General features: G+C 40.5%; 1 protein-coding gene across 1 annotated transcript in view; it reads right to left on the bottom strand.

Annotated features, from left to right (window-relative positions):
- TRAPPC10 (trafficking protein particle complex subunit 10) overlaps positions 1–17,690 on the bottom strand; it is a 37,872-nt gene extending 20,182 nt beyond the window's left edge. Inside the window, exons 1-8 of the mRNA XM_066177074.1 lie at positions 17,470–17,690; positions 8,148–8,229; positions 7,332–7,467; positions 6,052–6,248; positions 4,549–4,744; positions 3,327–3,438; positions 2,089–2,336; positions 152–298 (exon numbers count right to left, since the gene is read on the bottom strand). Coding sequence (XP_066033171.1) covers positions 152–298; positions 2,089–2,336; positions 3,327–3,438; positions 4,549–4,744; positions 6,052–6,248; positions 7,332–7,467; positions 8,148–8,229; positions 17,470–17,548 — 1,197 coding nt within the window. The 5' untranslated portion in view covers positions 17,549–17,690. The remainder of the gene's footprint in view (positions 1–151; positions 299–2,088; positions 2,337–3,326; positions 3,439–4,548; positions 4,745–6,051; positions 6,249–7,331; positions 7,468–8,147; positions 8,230–17,469) is intronic.
- Positions 17,691–17,999: the final 309 nt, after the last annotated feature.

A 17,999-nucleotide genomic window follows, 5' to 3' on the forward strand; every position in this document is an offset into this window, starting at 1 on the left:
TAAACACGGATGTCTCATCTAGACTAGACTCAAGACAATGTACAGAACCCAGTATTAAATTCCACAATAAAAAGGACAACATCTGTTCCAGGGAAACAAATATTCTATTTGAACACTGTACTAGCAGCACCCCAACACATCATTCACTCACCTTCTCCGTGGCATAGCTCCACAGGCCAACTGTGTGGGAAACATTTGCATCTATTTGAGCCCTATCACAGCAGCCTTCTATTCTCTGTAAGACTTCCAAGCAGCTCAAAAACACCCAGCAATCCAAAGCTCCAGGAGGAACTGAGACCTGGAGATAAACAGATAATATTAACTAGGAAATAAACCATCATCAGATGAGAAAATACTTCAGCAAAAGTACTTTTCTTGACACAACACAGCAAAACTCCTTAGAAGAGATTACTCTAAGAATACACAAATCACAGCCCAACTCCTGCTGTCTCCTGAATAATTTTTATATATTAGTTCATAAAACATATTAACTAGATCTGATACATTCATCAAGTTGCAAGAGAAGGAAAGGGAGACTAATAGGTCTTGGGAAAATTCCAAAAGCCTGAAAACTCAGCTTAAGGAAAACAGAGTTAGGAAAAACTTCTGTAAATAGTCTACTACTTTCCTAAGGAGACATCAGTTCTAAGTGAGACTGAAATGAAAAGTATAACGAAATGTTAAAAACCTGGAAAAGACAAATTAGTCTTTAAGATTCCTTCGCAAACATAAGCTTATTCATGGAAGAATAAGACATCTGTCATGGACAATCAATTAAAAAATGGAGACAAAAACAAACAAAGAAACACAAAAAGAGAAAGAGAAAGACAAGAGTCTGATACTAGAATATTTTCAAGAATTAAGATAAAGATGAGCATAACTAAAGATAAGGAATATAGACATAATAATGGTGTTTCAAAATCCCGTTCATGACCCATGCAAAAATGTTCCTTTTAGAGAGACTATAAAAGTCCTAAAACCCATAATAAACTAGGTGACTAATGGGATAGGAAAGTCCAAAGAATGAGCACAGTGAAATTGAAGAAATAATAAAGATCTGAATCTGAATTTTCAGGAGTACAAAGATCCTAAGAACAGAGTAGTTTAGATTTCTGCTGTGAGTTCAGTGGTGTCAAGCCACGTTAGGAGGTCTGCCTGCATGAAGAAAAAGGATCACAACAGGGATAAGTACAAGCTATGCACAATTAAGTATCACTGTCTCAAAGGCAGGACACTGCATTCATTTTGGATCACCACAGCAAGACAGCAACAGAAGAAATAAGAGACAGTGCAGAGAAAAACTCCAAACACTGGGGGCACAGGACAGACCTGGGTGCAGCAAAAGGGGAACTGTAGAAGTGCCTTCAGAGATCTAGAAGGCTACATTTTGGAAATTTAAAAAAAAAAAAAAAACCACCACAAAATGCAAACACAAATCATACTATCTGTGAGAATTACACATTAGTTTGAAAACACATGAAGGTGTCAGCAAAGCATCTGAAGCAGATTTGCATTTTTTAAATGCAGATGAACAGATGGAACTTACTACCACAATGTCAGACAGGCAAAAGTTAGCAGCTGCTGGTATAATGGCACAGATAAAACTAACAGAGCACCCATGGGATGAGAACATGGGTAAGCCACAAAGTGATATTCAGAAATAATCTCTTCTTTTTGTTACAGAGGATTAGCCTGCATAACAGCATAATAACCACTCTGCCTTATTTCCTTCAATACAACACTGCTATAGATTTAAATTATGGGAACCACAGTTCAACGGATTGGTAATTAATCCTTGAACGAAGCAGGCAAATCACTACCACTTTAGAGAATTACTTTCCAGGTGAAGACTAAAACACTTTAACTAAACAGATTTGGTTCTCAGATGTGCTGTCTCCAAATTTCTTGCCAAAGACATCCTCATGATGACAGAACCAACTGCAGCACAATTGTTATTACAGCACCATTTTGGTAACTCTCAGCCAGTCCTTACTGAATGCTGGTCATCAACAACTCAACTTGCAATGTCTCATTAGATCATCCCTGGATGAAATGATTCATATAATGGAATAGATGACACTGACTCACTTCCAACAGCTTCAGTTCCTGCACACAGTTGTGGAGAAGCTCCAGAGCTCTCTGGGAAACCTCCCATGGCCTCTGCAGGAAGATCAACAGGGTGCACTGCCGGGAGAACAGGTAACTGCGCAGGTCCAGCAGCGTGGCCTCTTGGTTCTGGATCAGCTCTCTCTTCTCCATGTCGATCGGCTTCCGCAGAATTAAACCATTCCAGCTCCTCACTGGCTGGCAAAAAAACGTCAGCCAGTTTGCACCATCTAAGTAAACAAAGTTAATATCCAAGAATCAACCACTGCTCTCTAGGAAAACCTCTTCATCCTCCCTCCAGAGGCTGTGAGCTGCCTCAGTCCTTCCCAAGTTTATCACACGGATAAATGACTTTAATGTCTTAACTTCAAAAAGCAAACTGAAAAACCACCAGGACTTCCACGGCGAGGTAAGGTAACTGAATCTCACATTCAATTCTCATAGGCATTTTGTCTTAATTGTATGTTTGTTATCAGTATAGTGGCAACCAGTTTGCAATTTATTTATTAGCAATTAAGCGTATCTGAACTTCAAAACAAACAAGCTTTATCTGCTTAAGTATTTCTTACTCAGATTCATGCATGGATGTGCCCCCACTTCCAGGTATTGCATTGGGTTCAGTCAGCACAAGTCTATTTCACTGCAATTACTCCTGCACTATATTTCCACCAGATTCATAAAACATATCTGATTAAAGCTGTTATATAACAGCATGTGCTTTAGCTCATTAAAACAGTTTAAAGCTATTTGATACTTCTTGCACAGTAATTTTTCTTGAAAATGAAGTTAAATCTTCTGTAGTGCAGATTAAGCACCTATTTCTATTAAGTTTTGCAGTGATTACCAAACATCTTGTGTAATTTGAGGCAACACTGAATGCACTTTTCCAGGAAGCTCTTTACTGAAAAACCTAGCAGTGAGCTGCAAAAACAGCAGCAGTATCTCAGCCAGATCAATACTTATGTCATTTCAGAGTTCAGGGCTCTGATTGTAACAATCATCCCATTAGAGCAAAACACAGGTTTTCATTAAAAATCGCTTCTAAGCCTCAGAGACAAGAAACAAAATTTTGGTAACTAATGGACACTTGTGTTTGTACACAGCACAAAACCAGAGCACAAACTGCCTGGTGCAGCCTCCCTGTGACTGCCCAAAGCACAGGGCTGCTCAGGGAAGGAATTCATGCACTCAACATTTATTTCACATTTTCAGAGACTTACCACCAGCCCCAAAGTTGACGACATACTGAGAGAACAAGGCATCCAGCTCATCATACTGCACCAGGGCGTCCTCAAACTGCTGCAGCATCTCAAAGACAAAGGCCAGCTCTTCCTTTTGGCACACAAGCAATACAGGGAACATGTTATTGACATTACTCATGTCTGGTATTACAGCTTGTCCCCATCCATCCACAGGGCTCCAGGAAATACTTTTGCTAATTTTCATTTCACACATATAGAAAAACCTGCCATTGGAGCAGATTTCTTCCCAACCCAGGGAGGTTCACAAAAGGAAATTAAGTCACACAGCTCTGCCAGTAAATTCTGATGTGTATCCAGATCCTAATTCACTACAAGATATTGCTCATAGACCTATGAAAATTTTGAATTTAAATAAATAAATGAATAAATGCTGAAGACTCATCTCCCATAATAGTACTGATGATTTCCCCTCAGTTTACCATGAAGGCATCAATTGCAGCACATCATAAAAGGCTTTTTTGTTCACAAAGCCAAACTGCTAAGCAGAAAAGGCCTCAAAATTAGATATACCCTATGCAAAAGATAGCACCTGCAGTCAAAGGAGACATGAGGATACAATGGAGTGGTGATCAGCACTGTACAGGGACCAGAAAATTCTAAAGGAATCAAGATCTTTGATTTTATTAAACAAGAGGTTCTTGCTTTTCTCTAAACCAGCTAAAACCAAAATTGTATTTATAACTACATAAAAAACAGAATGCATAGCACTCTCTATATGGATTATATCAAAACAGACACTTTTCTAAACATCACCTCTATAAATACTGATAACAATCTGAACAAAGAAAACAGCAGCATTCATATTAAACACCAATTGCAGGTTTGAGTGTGTATGCACAGTAATGGGACATTTACCCCAAATTCAAGATCAGCTACTAAAACAATTTTTAGATGCAATTCATTTGCTTCAATTGAGCTCATAAAACTTTGACAAGCCTGAAGAGATTCCGCTTTTTTTAAGAGCAGGGAGCTGTATTACTGCATTAACTGTATTAAAAGGTAACTCAAACCTACTGCAAACAGGATCAAAAATGCTGCTTTTAATCCAGTCTCCATAATTCCTGCCTCAGCCCTCAAAGAATGATCAGAACATTAAAAGTACCAGAAATCCAACCACAACAAAAGAGCACCATTTTTAAAACTAGGACTCAAGTTTTTTCTTCAATATCAAGACTTTTACCTGGACCATGAAATACTCGCAGAAGCTCCACCCTGGCTCAGTCCTTTTCTCTCTCAGAGTTCTCATGTCATCTTCAAACTTGCCTAAGTTTTTGGTAAAGGACATGAGAAGCAATGTCCTGAGTTTGGTCAGGAAGGCATTCCAGGATTCCTGAGAACGGGAAGAGTCTTTCAAAGGGTCAGAAAGTACCACACATCTGTAAAGAGATTGATAAAATTGTATTGGAGGAGGAAAACACATCTTTCACATATAAATGCCCAGCTGAATACTGTGTAATCCTGACAAACTCAGAGTGAACAATATTTAGTTTTTCATACCACATTAATCAGAGGAAAAAAAAGAAAGGTTGAGGGTTATGTTTGTTTGTTTGGAGGCAGCTATGTTGGAGTTGGTTTTTGGTTTTTTGTTTGGTTGGGGCTTGGTACCTTCTAAAAAACTTTTTCATGTGATATAGTTTATGAAGAGTTAAGTCCTTTACCCAGAATGAGTACTCTAAAGCTTTTTTTTTTTTTTGGAAGCAAATAATGGATACATTATTCCAACTACTTAAATACAAGTAACTATGTAGCTACCCTAGAAAAGAAAATTCTGCCTAGCAATACAAATCAGCAGAACAGCAAATATAGCTGCTCCTGGTAAAGATTATACAAAATACAAATCAGGATCTATTAGATCACATATAGTCAGCCTTTCCTAACTCACTTGAATAATCATCCATAACAGATTCTTGAAGTATCTCAATCCGGTTTTATACATCCTATGTGCTAAAACTTCCTCTGCTTTTCTCAGAAAATAAACAGATCCCATTAATTCACAAACAAATCAACTTCTTCAGAGCATCTTCCTTCCTCAGTTTTTCTATCACAATTCATTAGCATCCAAAAAACTAATGATATCTCTGAAGACAGGAAAATCTCTCATCCAAGTAAAACACTGTTTCTGGTTAGAAAAACCTACTTTTTTGGCTTTAATGAAAGCAAAAACAGTTTCATACATTCATTACTATTTCCTTAGAATAAAAACATCTGAAGAAACTGGCCTAATGTTAATTATCTCAGAGTGGAAAGGTGATTAAGTGAACAGCAGAAAGTACAAATGGCAAAAAAGAAGCCCTATTGACTTCATATTCCCCCCTCACCTCACTCCCACTGCCTGTAACTCTGGTAAGATTTTTGCAGGCACCTAAGCAAACAAAAAACCCTGAAGGTCTAAAAGCTGATTATCATCACACTGTTGCCCTTAAACCTCTCTTAGCCAGGAGGAGATACTTGAAATCTATTTGAAACACATTTCAAACCCAGCAAGAACTGAAAACAAAATTTCTCCCTTTATTCTTTGTGCCAGCCTCCTTCAAAGCACAGATCTTACAGAGCCATCAGTCTGAATGATGGACATCGAGGGAAGTCTTTAAACGGGCAAGGAATGTCTTGCATATGGAGCTGAGTTTCTAAATCAGCACACTGGTCAAAAGATGACAATGTTTGTAAGCCCAAGAACGTTCACCTGTCACTTTGCTTGTTGCAGAAGTCATTCCTTATTTTATCTACTATAGAGGTTCGGGGAAGGATGTTGGTTTTGTTCTTTTTCTTGGCATCACTCTCAACCACCACGATCAGCCAGTCCACTGAGCTGTGAGCTTTGAGAACGTTCTGCCACTTGGTGATGTCATCCTTGACTGTGGTTTTGTAGACTTCCGTGTCCTGGGATGAGAAGCGGTGAATCATCAAATCAAACAGACACTCTGAACAATTTCAAAAGGCAAGTTTTGTTCCAGAAGAAGGCAAACAGAAAGATATATCAAATGGAATTAATGACAGCAAGTTCACTTACTGAAAAAATCGAAGCACAATAAAATTCTAGTCTTTTAGTTTAATTCATTTCCAGTATTTTCATTATTAACAGCAAATATAGGATTTGGTACATTATCGTTCTTTAAATGACTGAAATTAAGATTTTTAAACATCATTTAAGCTCTTTATTTTACACCTTCTGGAGTTTTACAATAAAACATGTTTGAAATTACAAAGCTGAACTGTTTTATTCTCACATAGTAACAGAAGTGTGATGTTTTGCACCTTCTGCACTGCTCAAATCTCAAACTGTTTAAAAACCTTTTCATAAAAATAATTTTTTAAAAAAGCAGAAGTATTATTTGGAATTATTTTGGTTTTGTGTTGGTGTTACACAAATAAATTCAGATAATTCTTAAGGCTGCTCTGGATTCTTTTTCACTGGTCACAGACCAGATGTCACCTGTGTCCTTCAAGTGGATAATTAATACACAACAGAGGCAAAAGGCAGTGAACTGGAGATAAACAGGATTAAGACATTCCAAATCTTGCCCAGTTAAATTGCTGACATCCACCAGTACCTGACACACACACAGAAGACAGAACTAAAGGAGAAAAGGCATATCTTTAGATTTCAGTGCACCAACAAATCATAACTGAATCACTCTGGCCACATTTCTGTGTTTGAAGAAAGTGCACTGTGCCACTGCAGTATCACTGTAAAATCCTGGGGGGTTTTTGTTACAAAGTACTGAAAACAGGTTATTCAAATGCCTGTCTTCTTAGTGTCAAGTAACATTACAAACAGATACTGCTTATGGCAAGAAGTGCTCAAGCTAAGTTTTGTTTCCAACAATATATCAGGTATGCACGCTTATGCAACCCAGACTTAATTGTTTTGACTTTCTACTTGTGCTGTCTGTTATTTTCATTTGCTTTTCATGCTTATGTGAACAATTTAATTTTTAAATTTGAGTTTTTCCAAGTACTTACACAACATTCTGTCCAATAAATATGAAGGAAGGGAAAAGTCAAGAGGGCTTTATTCCCCTCTTTGGGTAGTAGCTCCTCTTTAAACTGAACAAAGTTGGATTCCAGGTGAATCATCTTCGGAGCACGGCCATAAGACCTACAGAGTTTAAAAACTGAAATTAGTGGACAGAATAGAAAAATGAACATGTGTTGTGGGGAAGAGAAATAAACTGAAATACTCTGGCACTGGAAACCCACAAACTACACACACTGCAGTTTGTATAAAGTCAACTAAAATTTGGTATTGCTTGAAATGAGATAAAAGCTCCTTTATGAAAAACAGGAAGTAAAAGCCCTTCAGCTTTCAGTAAAAGATTTTCTGTATCTCTAAGACAAATAGAAAATACCAAATAAGAGAATTCCCCAAATATTATTTCCAATCACAAAACAGCGCCATACCAAACTTTCTGAAGGGAAGTACATCTAATTCCATGTCAGTTCTACCTATATTCTCATCGAGAAGAAAGCATATCATTTTCAGAACACAGCTGCCTAAGTACATCAAAGCACACCAAGACAAACCCACAAACCACAAAATCAAGAAGAGAAACACAGCATTACTATCATTTTTCTTTAAGCAAAGTTGAAGGGTTGAAAAGATCATCCTGAAGTGCACAACACTCACTTTGATTATCCAATTTCTCCAATTTCTTCGAGTCAGTTGCTCAGTTCAACTCCATTTATGGTAAGAGCTCCTCAGAACACAACAAATACACATTTACCCAAGTCAAAACCCAAGACACTGAGACAGAATCACAGAATAAAATGTAAGTTTACCTCCTCCATTCCATGGGTTCTCTAGGAAGCTGCTGAGAAAGTGTAGGATACAAGGAAGTAAATAAATTCTGATCTCCAGCACCTAAAAACAAAAGGCATTAATATATTAGCATGTGCAAATTATGGAATATATTAGAATATATTCTACTAATGTCTGCTGTTATGGAGAACATTTAATTTTGTCTGCTATGTGGAAACTGGAGTCCAGCACTGAACTAGATTTTTTAAATCACTCTCAAGACCTAATACAACACTTTTAAGCAGGCACATAATACAAACACTGTTACAAACTTGCTACTGTGATTTTCCACAGAGCTACATAATCCATCTACCAAAGAAAGTATCATAAAGCTGGTCCAAGTCCAAAAACAAAACAAGCAGCTCCTTAGCTGGAATCATTGGTTAAAAAAAACCCCCAAGTATATTTAAAAATACTCCAGAATTTACACTTCCCAAACCAGAAGACTGGGTAGAGAGTGGCTCCTATCCTTCTGTAGCTGGTCCTACCCTGAGAAAACTTGTTTTAGCACATGTTCTGGGCTTTACTGGATATGATTCCTCTCCCCTCATTATCTGAGGCTGTTGTTAATACAAAACACCTCCCTGACTACCACACTGTTCTTGAAGTTTTCAGAAATGTGAGGTCTGTAAACAGAGTGCAGGTCCCAAACAGCTACATTAAATACAACACCATTGCAGGAGCTACTTACATACAAGTATGAAGAAAATGTAGTGTCTGCCACATGAAAAAAAATATATTACCAGTAACCTTTTAACAACAATTCTTAAATTCTCTTAGGTACAAGGAGGTTATGACAAGGACAAGACACTGATTAAGATTTTAACAATCTTATAGGCAATTTTGCTATTTCCTGGCGGTTTTCCTTTTCACAATCATCCTGCACACCAGAACAGGAAGATCTTCTCACCTTCCTGTGGAAGTGGAAGCTGCTGCTGAAGAAGGACCTGACATCCTTTCTTCTCCCTCCCACCCCCCAAATCTCACATCCAGGCACACAGACAGGCATTGCCTCCACATCACTTTAGCATTCTTTGGTTCATCTTAGAAATCCTTTTCTAGTTCACTCTCCTTTCCCCAATTTTCTCATATACATCTTATTGTTCTCACATGTAGTATTTTGATTACCAGCACTAGCACAATTCTATCACCACACAATAAAGTATATTAAAAAATTAAAGTTTTAAAGTCTGATTAAGTGCAAGAACAAGCAAAAACAGCTCTTCTGATGCCTGCCCACATTAGCTAGCATTCAACAATGCAATTTCTTTAAAGAGCCAAAAAAAACCCTTAAAACAATTAGTACTTTAGCCCTGTTTCTCCAGAAAAGTACTTCATGCTTGATCCTTCACCTTCATCCCATCTGAATTAAGTGTAACATGCCAAATGCTATTTAAGACCACAAACAAATGCCCTGAATGAATACTGAAACAAGTGTTAGTCATATTGTTAATGCTGTTTTATACCAGTTACACCTCTGTGAGCCAAGCTATTGATTTGCAACTCATTACTGCCCACAGAGAGTGAAACATGGCTTAGTGACTTAGCAGCAGCACGATGACCACATCAAAATCAGAGTCTCTGAGCTCAAAGTCTGCTGGAAAGAACAAGCCACATATTTTATCCCTGGAGCATGGCAAAGTATTTTTTCTACACTGCACCTAAAATTTCAATGTATGCCACAAAAATATTCCAGAATTCAACATCTTAAGTAAAAAGGACTACTACTGAATACAGAAGAGCTAAAGGATAATGTGTAAGCACCCTGCTATTCCAGACAGACACATCACATTATCAGCTTAAAACGGGTATGTCCATTTTAAAACCAGTCAGCTTTTCCTCCTGCATTGGTTTTGAGGGCATATCAAATACACATAAGAATGTGTTTTATGATCAAGGCAACACAGCCCTGTAGGATTAGAAGAAAAGTGAAAACAGACCTTCAATGTGAAACACATTGGCTGTCTTTGAACACAGACCAAAGCTGCTGCCACGTTTTTCCAACACCCAAAGGGCTGCAGCATTTCATGTTCTGGACGCTGTATCTACTGTAATCAGCATGTTTGAGCTGATCAAGCCAAGAACACTGAAAGTGAAGTTATCAGCAGGCAACACCAGCACAGCACTGACACGGGACCAACACTGAGACCAGTAAGTATAGCAAGGAACTGTAAGGGCTGTCAGACTAAGATGAACAATAAATTGTGAACTGGGTGTGACCGGGCTGCAGGGAGGGAGGGGAGCACCTCACAGCAAGCAGGCAAGAGCACGACCTGCACGAAGAACAGAAAGTCCCAAAAGATCACTATTTCTGGAGTGTTGAGCAAGATTCCTACGACTTGAGAGACCTGAAGCATGGCAGAAGTCTCATTCTCTTCTCTGATGCATCAGTAGTTAGTGTATCCATGATCTACATTCCAAAATATTAAAAAAAAAAAAAAAAAGAAAAAAAAAGATGGAAAATAAAGAAGAAAAAAAGGAGAAAATACAAACACCACCACCACAGGAATATTTGCTTGTATCTGATTGAATTCTATGAATTTGGAACGAAACATTCTAAAACCCCAAGTAAACCTGGAGTTCAAACTTAGAGCAATCCCAGAAAGTCTGCACAAGAGCCTGAGAACTGCGTCAAAGATTTTGCTGTAGGATTTTTTGTCATTTTTTTGCGAGTTGGTGAGGAGGTTGTTTTGTTTGAGGTGTTTTGGAAAAAGAAAAAAAAAAAAACCAAAGAGAAAGATGATGACTCAACCTATCACAGCAAATACATTTCAGTGGATTGGTCTAAACATTAAGACTCAACCCAAACCATCCTATAGCTGTCAGCACCATTCTGTGCCTGTCAGTAATGGGGCCAGAGTGTAAATGATTATCAGACACACTGAAAAGGAAGGATGTGCATACATGGGAAGGAAAAGTAATTCTGGAAGCCTATCATAATTAAAATCAAGAAGCCTTCTAGAGAAGGGTTTTCATCTTTCAGAACCTACAGGCAAATAACACCTAAATATCCCACAGAGATGATAACTAGGGAGTGACATTAGAGTCTGATAAGCTCTTGGAGCACCTACCTCAGCTTTCAAACCATGTATGTCTGAATTAATGCACTCCCCATCTGGATATCAACAGACAGCCCACAAATACAGAAAGAACACAATAACTCTAATACCACACCAAGTACAGGGTGCTTCTGCACGTGAAGTGGTAACACACAACAACTGAAAGCAGTAACGCTCAAGTGATATACCTTAAAAAGAAACACCCCAGGAGAAAGAGAAGAACAAAGCACCTGTTCCCTTTCTTTCCACATGACAAAGTTCAAAAGGTAGGGCATTTGCCACTTATCTGAACACTTCACCTGCTGTGGGCGGAGAATGGATCCCGAGCAGCCCTGAGGAGAAGGAATTGGGGGTGTTGGTTGGGGAGGAGCTCAATATGGCCAGGCCATGTGCCCTCAGAGCTCCTAAAGCCAAAGCACCATGGGCAACAGGGAAGGGGGAATTCTGCCCCACTCGGACCCCACCTGCAGAGCTGCCTCCAGTCCTGGGGTCCCCAACATGACAAGGACATCAACCAGCTGGAATGGGATCAGAAGAGGGACACAAAGATGCTCAGAGAGCTGGGGCACCTCTGCTGTGGAGAGAGGCTGAGAGCTGAGGTTGTCCAGCCTGGAGAAGAGACCTCAGAGCCCCTCCCAGTGCCTACAGTTGCTCTATGAGAGCTGGAGAGGGACTTAGTACAAGGAGTGACAGAACAAGGGGCAATGGCTTTAAGCTGAAAGGGGGTAGATTTAGACATCAGGAAGAAATTCTTCCCTGTGAGGGTGGTGAGGCCCTGGCACAGGTTGCCCAGGGAAGCTGTGGCTGCCCCATCCCTGGAAGTGTTCAAGGTCAGGTTGGGTGGGGCTTGGAACAACCTGGGAGAGTGGAAGGTGCCCCCGTCCATGGCAGGGGTTTGGAACTGGATGATCTTTAAAATCTTTTCCAGTCCAAAGAGTTCTGTGATTCTTTCCTCCTTGTCTTTCTTCCTGACATTTTGGTAGATCAAATCAGTGCAGCCTTCCTCCCTTCCCTCTTTCCCTATCTAGGACACTTGTCCTACTCTAAATTTGTACAGGAACAATAAAAACCAGAACCTAACCAGGACTTCCAAAGGGAACATGCTCTTTGTAGCAGCTGTCCAATACCAAAGAACCAAAAAATATTGACATTTTTTAGGTTCATGCCTGCCTAAAACCACCAAAATCCCCAATAATCTATTTTTCCTAACAGCTTCCAAACATGTCAGATGCTTAGAGGCTTTGTCACTATAGCATCTAAATATACCACAGTCATTTTTTTTTTCCTCTAGAGGAAATTATCCTAACCCACTAACTACACAGGCAGTTTAAAACAAAAACTCCTGAGGTCAGATGACTAAAGAAGACAAATATTTTCCTTTGATACCAATGACAGGCCCAGACAACTGAGATAAAAGGCTTTGAATACCTTTAAAAGAACACAGAGCCAAGACTGCACTTCGGTGTAGTATTGTTTGGGTTTTATCCCCAAGTATCTCTCACAGCTGACCTTTCTGACCTCGCTTATTTTTCCACTAGTAAAAAGTGGATCTACCTGAAGTTTGGGTGAGGCTTTTTTTTATATTTACGTCTTTTAAAGGTCCTCCTCTCTCCCAACTCAAATTCCTATTCGAAAGAGGTCTAAAAACCAAAACACAACACAGCTAAATTGCTGTATAAAAACCACAGCTGATTCACTAGAAGAAAATCCTTCTAGCAAAACTTTACTGCTGCACTTCTAAATCTGTAAAATGGATTAACACTAACAAGAATATGCCACATCTTCTCATGACATATGTAATCAAATATTTAACCACAGAATAATGTATCAACTACACAACAGTGATGACTTACAATGACTTCTGGTTGAAGATAGGGAAAATGCATTTATAGTAAATGGTCTCGCTAGCAGCAAATCATTCTAATCACTTGGGCTATACCTGACTTCTTGCTGGCACATTTTTTTATTAAATCTATCTGCTAGTAACAGAAGAACATCTGAATCAAGCTCCTCTAGTCCCAGAACAACATTCTTAACTACAAGTATTTATTTTTGCCACAAAAGATGCAAAATTCTTCTCTTTCCCTTTCCACCCCTTACTTTTATTAACCTTTCTGTTCCTGCTGCAGATAATTGCAAACATTTTCTATTCTTGGTCCTAGAAAGCTTTTGCTGATGGTTTTTCTGTTGCTGTATCACAGCACAATCTGAACATGGACCAGATAAAAATGATGCATGCCATTCTCTCCAAAGATTATATATAAAGTCCATTGTGCTACAACAGATTATTGACAGTGAGAGCAAACATGCAAACACACAATATAAACAGACAGTAGACAACATAAACAGATACTACAAGCTAATAATGGAATATTCCACAATTGCATGAAGGTAATTACAAAAGAACAGCTTGTTAGGAAAGCTCTGAAAAACCTATTAATTACTTCATTTAGCAGAATTGCCTTTAGTCTTCAGCCTCCTCTTCATATGGATAAAGATAATAATTTAAATGCAAATCAGCTATGTAAGGATGAGCTCTTTGGCTGATATATACGTGTAACAACATTATACAGAAGAGCCGAAGACTTTCTCAAAGTTTCAAATAGGATTCCTGAGAAGGAAACAGCATTGTTTGAGTTTCCTAGGAAAGCAATCTGGACTGGTTTAGGGATTTTGTAAAGTCAACACTGTACAGAAACTACTCAAGTTCAAGATGTTCGATGCAAACACTCAACTTGCCTCTGCAAAAAAACCAAAAAAAAAATTAATGATGCTATAAATAATCCTTCTACAGCAGTGAGAAAGCTGTAAGATGACTCAAAACACTTTGTAAGCTTACCAGGTCTGGCAGCAATGCAGATAAATTGCTACAAACTTGAGTTGAGAGGTCTCAAAGTAAGGTGCCAGAGAGAGCAGAGCCACAGCTGGACAGTGAAACTCCCCAGTGGTTTTGCAATCTAGTAAGACTGACAGTGTAAAAAAAATATGGCTCAAATTAATTTGGAATTGAGTCATCATGGCACTCAGTCCCACCTGACAAGAGTGATTTAACACTCAGGGGTGCTGCCATACTGTGAAAAGGGAAAACGCATAAAGGAACAGCAACTTTCTGTGAATATACGACTTTTCCCATACTTGGAAAATATGGTTGTCTCTACGCCTAGAGAAATAGTCTCCCATGCCTTGCCAAATTCTGTGAATCTAAAAACTTTCTGCTAAAACTGCAGGTGTTTCCAGTGATGCAAACACAATAAAAACAAGGCTAATTCACCTATGTACAGCTTCTGAGGGCAAAATAATCCAGTTATGGCACTAACATGACAAAAGTACTGACAAAAACTGCATTTGCAACTGGCATCAGATGTCCAAGACACATGGAACCTGACATTTTTTTCCACAGGCCAAAGCCTTTACATAGAGTGCTGGATTCAGGGTTGTGCCAATATAGCAAATAACTATTGCTACAATCCAGACTAAATCACTGATTTGAAAGCACAACTCTCTTTACCAAAGAAGCATTCCTTCCAGAGCACTGTCAAATTTATTTCAAGTAGATAAAAACATTCGTTTACAAAACAACTCTGGTACGCACAGTGTTGAAGATAAGTTTCACTACGAACAAAACTCCCTCTCCAGTTCTCTCTTTCTAAGAACAAATCCTAGGAGTTAACAGGAGTTATTTCATGATGCAGAAGTAGCAAAAATCTTGTAGCAAAAGGAAATACATATGTTCTGAAAGGCACTCTCAACCTTCACTCTTGCTTCATATAATCAGAACCCAGCCATCCCGTCATGGTCTGTTTTTCCCCCACGTGCCCCTCCTGGGTGGGACACTTATCCCAGACAGCTCCAACTGCCTGAAACTAGAACGACAAGCAAAAGATAAATTGTGTTTGTTGAGCAGTTTCTAATACCATGGCTTTTGATGTGTTTTGCAACAAACCAACACCAAGTCAATTCTTTTCCCTGGAAGGCCAAGCCTCACCTCTCTGTAAATCTCTCACAATATAATGCTTAGAGGAGCTTTCCTCCAAGTTAGTCATTGTTGGTGAATGCACTCATTTGAAACACCACAGTCTCTAAATACTCCACTTCTCTGAACAGAGAGGAAAGGAACCTAAAGCAGTTACAGTAAAATGCATTCTTTGTTGAAGGAATTTGAAATTTCCTCATAGAAATCAAATGTTTTGGTTTAAAAGGTAGCAAGCCACCCTTACTACATTCACCAGAGAGGTAATCTCTGAGCACTTTTGATGAATTAACTTTAACTCCTGAATTAGGCTGTCTCAGACCACGCCACTCTAGTCCATACCAGTAAAGATGTTACTGCTGTGCTTGTCCAGAGCACTAGAAATGCGTCCCTTGGTCCAGGAGTGAGGAACACAAAAGACACATAGCACTCACCTCTTATCTCATTTGTAAGTCTGCTTACATATAAGTAAGCATTAAGTACCACACTAGATGAACAGAAGAACAAAACATTTTACAACCATCATGTATGCTCACTCAGCACACAAAATTATTATTGGTTTCAGTATCAGACTACTGGGCTTGATTGAAATCTGGTTAAATTTCGTGTTTGGAATTTTGAGAATTTCCTTGTACAAAGAGACCAGAGCTCTTTTCAGCACCTACTAACAAGAAACCCAAGGTTTTACCCTGAAGTAAAACTCTCTGTACTCCAACTAAAGTGTTTGGTTTAAAGACTAAAATGTTACTTATTCAAACCATACAGGAACAGCGAAGACTGACTTGCACCACCAAGTCCCACTGCCACACACATGGAGACTCTCCAATTCAGAATACACATAAAGCCAAAAAATCTAAAAAGCAAGCAGCCTGAACAGTAGCATTAACACCAGCAAACTATATCCTCCAGATGTTTCTGACATGCACATTTTTCTGACTTTAAATCTGAACTGAAATGAGTTTCAAAATTCTTGAAATAGGTGAGAAGATTCAGTACAGATCCTATTCACTTCAGCTTATGAACTGCATTCAAAAAAAGGAAAAAAAGTTTAAGACAGAAAAGAGCACATTAATAAAGTAGTCTGGAGAAAATATAAATAGTCTGGAGAAAATGTATACACAGAGTTCCACAATTATACAGCTACAAGGTTACAGCTGGATACTTTTTCTAAGTAAGGTCTAAGACCTTAATCACCAATAAATGCTTAGTCCATAATCAGACAACACAGAACTGTGAAACAAGTTTCTATTTCACAGGCACATAAAGCATTCCCAGTGTTCTAGTGATAAAGTGCAAATATGTATTTTGTTACATCATCAGTAGAGATACTTCTGACTAAGACCAGCCACTGGCTACCTTTTGTTAAAAAAGAAAAAGCAGAATTCTCTGTGCTGATCTCATTCACTTTACCTTTTCATTAACAGCATAATGGACGTAGTTAGAATAAATAAGAGTATTCCAGTTGGAAGGAACCTACCAGGACCATCTGGTCCACCTACATGACCACTTTAGGGCTGACCAAAAGTTACAGCACGTTAAGAGCACTGTTCAAACATCTCACAGACACTGACAGACTTGGGACAGACTTAGACCCCTCTCTAAGGAGCCTCTTCCAGTGCTTGACCCCTCTCCCTCTAAAGAAATGCTTCCTAATGCCCAGCCTAGTCCACGTGTTTGTTTTAAGTGAACTTTGAGTGCATCCCTCTGTGCCTGTAAGAGCAGGGGGGCCCACGTTTTACATCAGGACCACCTGCCTGTCTCTGATACCTGAAAGAACTGAAAGAACTGAAAGAACATAGCTGGAAGCACGAGATCCCGTTTTGGTTAACTAAACCAAACAGGGATGGAAGCGAAGCACAGCAGTAAAAGATTAAATTATCACGCCGGTGGGAATGCATGAGTGGGATCAGACGATGCCTCCTCGCAACTTCTCTTAGCACCAGCAAAGCCACACAAAGCTCGAAAGTTTGGGGTTCACGATTCATTCTCGTATTTTACCTTCCTCCCCTGAGCACCTCCGAGCACGGCATCGGGCTCGTTATTTACTACAGAAACAACCCCAAGTTTGCCCACTGCCAACAGAAAGGGGGGGAAGCAGTGAAGAGGCAAACCCCGCCATCAGATCCCCTCTGCAGGCAGATCCCCTTTGCCCTGTCCCCACCCGGAGCTGCGGGAGCCCCCCAGAACCAGCCGCCCCCTCCTGCCTCCCCCGGGCCCTGCGGGCACACCGGCCGGAGCCCCGGCCCCGACAGCAGCGGCGGCGGCCACACTCACAGGTCACGATGGGCTTGTTCTCCATGGTGTAGATCACGGGGGGCTTCTCCCTGCCCTCCTCCTCCTCGGCGGGGTCCATGAGCGGGCGGGGTCGTCAGCCCCGGCTCCCCCGCCCGCCCGGCGCCATGGAAACACGGCCGGGGGGCTGGGACGGGCCGGGCCGGGCCGGGGGTGGTGCCGCCGCTGCCGTCCCCCCCCCCCCCGCCTCCCCCCACCCCCTTCCCCGCGTCCCCGCAGCGCCGCTCCGGAGGGGAAGGCGGGCGGGAGAGGCTCATCCGCTTCCTGGATCACCGGGCAGGCATTACCGCTTCCGGGGAGCGCCGCGCCGGGGAACCCGGAAAAGGGGCGATGCGGCGGGCAGCGAGCGGGAAGCGCGGCCCGGGGCCGGGGCTGCCCCTGAGGGAGGGCCCGGGGCGAGTGAGGGTCGGAGCCCCCCGGGCCGCCCTGAGCGGTGACAGCCGGCGTGACCGGGGTGAATCACGGGATGGTCGGGGATGGAGTGACCTCTGGAGATCACTCGGGCCATCCCC

Source organism: Chamaea fasciata, unplaced genomic scaffold (genome assembly GCF_029207755.1).
Source record: "Chamaea fasciata isolate MVZ Bird 193981 ecotype frontalis unplaced genomic scaffold, bChaFas1.0.hap1 SCAF_2, whole genome shotgun sequence".
Lineage (NCBI taxonomy): Eukaryota > Metazoa > Chordata > Aves > Passeriformes > Sylviidae > Chamaea > Chamaea fasciata.